Source organism: Phaseolus vulgaris, chromosome 11, assembly GCF_051622355.1.
Source record: "Phaseolus vulgaris cultivar YP4 chromosome 11, ASM5162235v1, whole genome shotgun sequence".
NCBI lineage: Eukaryota > Viridiplantae > Streptophyta > Magnoliopsida > Fabales > Fabaceae > Phaseolus > Phaseolus vulgaris.
The window spans coordinates 46,299,034-46,305,999 of NC_143508.1; the positions used below are offsets into that span (position 1 = coordinate 46,299,034).

At 31.0% G+C, this 6,966-nt stretch overlaps 1 protein-coding gene across 1 annotated transcript; it reads right to left on the minus strand.

Annotated features, from left to right (window-relative positions):
* Nucleotides 1–598: 598 nt before the first annotated feature.
* LOC150023299 (uncharacterized) lies at nt 599–1,066 on the minus strand. Its single transcript, XM_090297795.1, has one exon. It carries the CDS (start codon nt 1,064–1,066, stop codon nt 599–601), a length of 468 nt encoding a protein of 155 aa, XP_090153921.1.
* Nucleotides 1,067–6,966: the final 5,900 nt, after the last annotated feature.

Consider the following 6,966-nt stretch of genomic DNA (forward strand, 5'->3'; position numbering starts at 1 on the left):
GGGTGCAAATTGGATGGAAAAAGCACAAGTGGGACTTGTCTTCTTCTTGACTCAAGTCTCATATCTTGGCATAGCAAAAAGCAAGCTTGTGTGGCCCTTTCAGCTGCAAAAGCTGAATACATTGCAGTTGGAAGTTGTTGTGCACAAATCTTTTGGATTAAACAACAACTAGAAGATTTTGAGTTGAAAGTCAACAAAGTGCCTTTGATGTGTGACAACACAAGTTCTATAAATCTTACCAAAAATCAGATTCAATCCCAAGTATCTTTCTCTATATTTGATAAGTTAGTTTTGTTTTTGGTTGAATCAAAACCTAAACCTTTGAGTTACTTGTGAAATCTTTAATTTGGTTATGAACAAGTTCTCAAAATTATTATTTACACTTGATGAATTTTATAACAGAACTTCTTAAGTAGAATTGTTCCTTGTGGGTTTGACATTCGTACTTTAAAGAGTACTATATTACAGTTGATTCGGTACACTTGTCGAGAAAAAACAACATCCACCCCCTCATATATAAATCCCATTGCGGGTTTTACATCCAAATATACCAATCGAAGGACCACCATAAGAGGGGCAACAACTTTTAAGCAGATAATTACATTCTTCCAAAATCGACTAATACCACATTTTGAACTTTTCTCCCTTCCTGTGAATTTCCAAACTTGCCTATTTTCCATTTTTCAGAGTTAAACATGGTTATCAATGATGTTTTCATTTCATACAAACAAGCTAGAGTTAAGTATGTTGTATCAAATCTAGTCATTTCAGGCCTTATCAAGTCCCTTCCATTTGTGAATGTTTTCAAAATGGTAATTAGCATTGCTCTACCATAAATGTAGGTAGTGATCCTTTTTCCCTTCTTGATAGTAGTTTCATGGACCTTTAATTGCTTCTCAAAATTTTCAAATATTAAATCAATACAATGGACAACACATAGAGTCCAATATAAGTGCTCCCTTTTTTGCATGAACAATTCTCTAGCTGCCTTGAAATTTGCAGCATTATCAGTAACTACCTGCACTACATTTTCCTCACCAACAAATTCTATCGCATTATCCAACATTTTAAATACTTTTTCTGCAGTTTTTGGGATGTTTAAGGTATCTAATGATTAGAGAAACACAGTTCCTTTAGGACTGTTCACCAAAAATTTCAAATTGAACGTCTTTTCTTGTTTGTCCATCCATCAGACATAATGGTACAACTTGTTCTCTTCCTTTCATCCTTATATTCTTGAAGTTCTATATCAGTTTTGTCCATGACTTATTTTAGAAGCTTCTTTCTAATATCATGATATGTTGGAGGTTTATAGCGAACACCATATCTACCAATCATGTCACACATCTTTGCAAAAGCTGGATTTCTAATAATATTGAATGGGATGACACTTTTGTAGAAAAATTCAGCAATTTGAGCATCAACTTTTTCTTTCTCACCTCTCTCGTATATTTGATTCAGAGTAGCTTGAAAACCATCAGGAGATGTAGATTTACTTTTAAACATCTTGCTAGTTATACTTTCACTGTCTTCCTCCTCACCATCAGTTTGTCCAAGACTATTGAATTTTATTTTCTTCAATGAGGCATCTTTAGCTTATGAGACAACTTTCAACATTAAAACTTTGATTTCTTCTGGTACTGATACACAAGGTTCAGAGTCATACCTTGTTCCTTGATGTTTCAAATCCAAGTTAAAGATGAAGCGGTGTTGCTTTTTGTTTGGGTTTAGTTTAGGTGTTTAGAATCCATGTTAAGATCAGTTTTTAATCCTTGCACAAAGTCTTATCAAATCTGTTTTTAAAGAATCAAAGAGTTTTTCCAAGCAAAGGAAAAACAACCGGTTGAATTATCGATAGAATCAGTTGTTTGTCACTTAGTTGGCTTGAAGGTTTTGAAACTATTTTTGAATTGGTTTTGTAACTACCTGACCCATTCAACTGGTTAAATTGTGTGTTCAATCGGTTCAATGTGTGTTTTTCTAACAGTTTTTTGAAAACCTGTTTTAACTATTTTGAAAGAGATCAAAACTGATTTAGCTCTGTTATGCTGCCTTAAACGGCTAGATTTCAAATGCTATAGCCTTCTTTGAAATGTTTAATACACATGTTTTCAACAGGGTTTTGGAATCAAAAGAGAGATTGAGATTTGTTTTGAAAGAAGTTTTTCAAGTTTAGCAAGATTGCTGGTAAAGCTTTGCTCTGGTACAAGAACTGATCGTAGGGCTTCTGGTTTCTGTAATTCCATGTGTTTTCTATCCTTTCTTAATTTATTGTAATTGTACTTTGATAAACCTTTGTAAGTGTTGGTGAAATTCTGTAAAGTCAGTGAGAGTCTGGCTTGAGGTGTGTGGTGTTGCAAATAGGGTGAGTGGGCTTTGTGGTTTTCAAAGTCACCTCTTTGTGGTGCGTGTTGTAATGTGGATTTGATTACTAGTGGAACTCAGAGGTTGTTCTGAGAACTGGATGTAGCTCAAGGTTGAGTGAACCAGTATAAAGCTGCTATGTAAATCTCTCTTTCCCTTAACTCCTTATAACTGTTTGTGATAATTATGTTTCTGCTACTGTATAAACAACAGATTGAATCACAATTTTAATCGGTTAAAATTCTGATAAACAGTTTCTGGATCTTTGTTTAATTGCTTATTTGTGATTGTTTGATAAAGATTCATTCTTAATCCATCTTTGTGAAAGTATTTGTTAAACAATTCACCCCCTCTTGTTTAAGCCATCAATTCTTACAGTTCCGGCAAGATGATGTTTGAATATGAAAAATGTCTCCATTAAATGTTTTTGAACAGTAATTATATTTTACTTTGTTCCCGTTCCCTGAAGCATTAGTTTCATGCTTCCATCCAATATTTGTTATATTTCTTGCAACATTCTTACTTTTAGGTGGTAGTGGAAATGCTGAATTTGAATCACTTCCAAACATCTTACAGAGTGCCAACAATCTTAAAAAAAAAATCAATCACCCAAAATTGAAAAAAAAATCCAATATGCCCTACAATTAAAAAAATCTAATATGCCAAAAAAAACCCTGATTTAAAATTCCCCAACCTAATTTAAAAAACCCTAACCATAAACCCAGTCTGTCCTAACCCTAAAAATTTACCAAACACTAGCACCAACACATACCTGAAGTGCTTCGCGAACGATGCGTGACGACAAGGATGTGCGGCGAGGTGCGATAAGCGATGCGGTGCGGTGCGACGAGCGACATGGTGTGGTGCAACGAGGATGCTAGCACAATGACGACAGAGAAGAAGATAGCACCATGAGCGTGAAGAATGGAACCAAGTAAAATACCCTAAAATCTAACCTAATCACAATGGAACACACCGTTTTGGACCTTTTTTTCTAAACTCGGTGACTCGGCCTTGAACTCGTGAGTTTGACCGAGTTTTACCAAGTCTGGCCGAGTCAACTCTGAGTTTACTCAAAAACAAGTTTACTCTCGAGTCGACTTGCCAACCTTCATCTAACTCTTAAATTCATAAGGGTTTACGAGTTAATCCTAAAGTTTGATAACCTCTTTCAACAGAAAACGAGTAAGTAAGACTCATGAAATTATCCTCTCCGATGGGCGTATCCTTCCTACTAATGAGGGGACTTCCCAGGAGGAAGAGATAAAATCAAATGTAGAGGGGGTATACACACCTATAAAAGGTCGAATGGAACAAGAGCAAAGAACTAAGACCTTGCACAAACACTAATACTAGTAGAAGCGAATGAGGGAGAAAACATAAAGTAATAAATGTAATGACGAGGGAGAAAACATATCAATGGAGGCTTTTTACATATCATTGTGAGGTAGATGTTTTTTAGATGTTATGTTAGTTTTTGGGCTAACATTTCGTTGAAAAGCTATGATGAAAATACATTATGTCCTAGGACGATGTGACAGTTGACACTGATTAAACATTTTTTTTTAAATATCAAATCAATCAAGTTCGAATTAATGATTTATTCTCAGTTGCAAAAACTAAACTAAAAGTCAATCAAGTCCAATCTCTTTAAAGTTGGATTCCTTAGTTTGAGTTTGAGGACATGTGTACTATCCGATGATCATGTATATATTTACAAACCAGTTAACATCCATTAACAATATCAATATTAATCAGTTAGTTATGTATTTCATGATTACGGGACATTAACCACCACCCCAATAAGACTAAAATCGACCTTTTATCTTGATAATTGAAACACGGTTACTTATACATGTCATAAACTCATAAACCTCTAAATACAAGAGAGAATTTCTCACTTATTTAATACTTTACATTTACTCATTATAGTACTTGACTCGGGTATAATTATAGTCTTACTGACTTGAGTATCATAAAATCTTTTGTAGATAGACTTATACTTGATATTACTATCAAAGTTCGATAATCTTTATCATAAAAAAGATAAACTTAATTGTTCAACTCGAATTTACCACCTAGAATGAATCAATCTTAAATCCAATAGAAAATAATTATATATATATATATATATATTATATGTATATATTAATAAAACCTTATGAAAGCACATTAAATAATAGACAACTTATACTTCATCTAACCAACTTACAAGTCTTGCGAAAGAAATTAAATGGGGCAAGCATGGTGGTTATGTCCAATTTAAAAATAAAAAATAACGGTCAAGCAGTTTACCAAATATAAAATAATTATTCATAATATCTAAGTTGCTGTTTCTTGATTGTATGTCCTTGAACTTCAAAACACGCATTAATTTAAAGTCAACGGTTCTCCTTTCATTTTATTCTCATCCATGTGTCAACCAGGCACAGGTTACATATAAAATTGTACTATTTGAATAAATGTATTTAAATATATAAATAGTATTATATTTAAACTTCTAATAAAAAATATTTTGATGTACAGTTATATTTTAAGTATACTATAATAATTTATATTATGATGCAAGTATTTTTATAACAATTTGATATTTTTAAATATTGAAATTTATTTTAGAAATATGTATAAAAAGTAGACCAAAAAGATATAAGGGTGCATAATAATTTTTAAGCACGTTCTTTGAAATATTTTTTTTTCTCTTAAAATACTTCATTGAAAATAACTTTTAAACACGAAATTAATAAAATAACTGATAGGTAAACAATATAAAAATAAAATGAAATAAACATAACATAATAATTATACAATGTTACAGACTAATAAACTACAACATCCTTTTGTTTAACATTTAAAGTACAACATCCATTTGTTTAACATTTAAAGTAAGTACACGTAATTAAAAGACTAAATTAAATATTTTTTTAGTTCTTAGATTTATGTTTTAAAAAAAAAACAGTAGCATCTATCGACAATTATTTTATAAATTAAAACAAAAAAGTCTTGCTAAATATAAATATTCATAATTTCTCAGTTGCTGTTTTTTAATTGTACGTTCTTAAACTTCAGAACACGCATATGATTATATATAAAATTGTAATATTTTGAATAAATGTATTCAAATATATAAATAGTATTATATTTAAACTTGTAACTAGAAATATTTTGATGTATAGTTATATAATATACTATAATAATTTATAAATGATGCAAAGTTATTTTTAACAATTTTGATATATTTTTAAATATTAAAATTTATTTTATAAATATAGATAAGACCAAAAAATATAAGGGGTGAATAATAGTTTTTAAACACACAGGGGTTTGAAATAATATTTTTTCTTAAAATACTTCGCTGCTGAAAATAACTTTTAAAACATTTTTATAACTATTGTATGTACATTTATACTAAACTACAACATCCTTTTATTTAACCTTTAAAGTACAACCTTCTTTTGTTCATTTAAAAGTAATTGTAATTAAAAGACTAAATCAGATATTTTTTAATTCTTAGATTTATGTTAAAAAAAATAGCACTATGGGCAATTAGTTTGAATTTAAAACAAAAAAAAGGTCAAATGAAAGGTATTTACTATTTTCTTATCACCAAATAACAATGAAAAAAAATCCTTTCAATTGTAACTTGTAAGCAAGATGGTTGGGTAATAGATTTTTTTTTTTTTATAAGGGTTGGGATACCTAAAGTATTCTCTTTAATTAATTAACTTTTTGCTGATAAAAAGATAATTTGGTCAGGTTGAAGCAAGAGTTAGAAGATCTACAAAATTATTTTCGTTAATAGTATCGATGAATTAGTGGGTAATTCGAAAAACTGGGAGGAAAGAGAAAATGTCGAATGAGACACGGACACATACATGATAATGGTTACTTTTCTTCCCACCACAACCTATCAAGCAGTACCCAGTCCTCGTAGATATGCAGTTAGAACCAATAACACTCTCATTCTAGGTCATGGGTCATGAAATTCATCCAAAAGGGAAATCAGTGATGCCAAACATCTTTGAGTGTTTCTTCCAGCAACTCTACACTTTTCTTCCTGCAGTCCTACATTCTTCAAAAATATTAAAATTATCCTTATTTCTGAAATAGTGGTTCCGTAAGCAAAGGATATTTATAGAATAGAAAATCTGGAAGACAAAATCATTCTGAAATATCTTTACATTTTTTATTTTATTTCAGGATTTATAAATCCAGAATTTATAAAACATATTCCGAAAAAGACGTTTTGGAAATATTTTGGATAAAACAATCCAGAAATATTTTTTAAAGGGAGTAAAACAGTCTTTTTCGAAAGTGAGGGGTGAGGAAGAAGTTGGCACCATCTTTTTGGCGTTTTTGACCACAAATATGTAACCTTTATTAAATCCCTTCTCGCAATTATTTTGCTGATGCTAGGAATGTTGGATGTAATCTACTGTATATGCCAACAATGCTCCGTGTGGTCAGCTACTACTTCTCTATGTTGGTCATATGGCTTCCTTTTTCTTAGTCCTTTTCCCAATATTGACTGCCACTTGCTTTTTATTTTTCAGACATTCACTAATGTAAAAAATAGAAGAATTTCATGACAATGACGATTATGAT

Excerpts from the sequence above, each read along its gene's own strand:
- LOC150023299 (XM_090297795.1), bottom strand. The coding sequence starts at position 1,066 with ATGTTGGATAATGCGATAGAATTTGTTGGTGAGGAAAATGTAGTGCAG.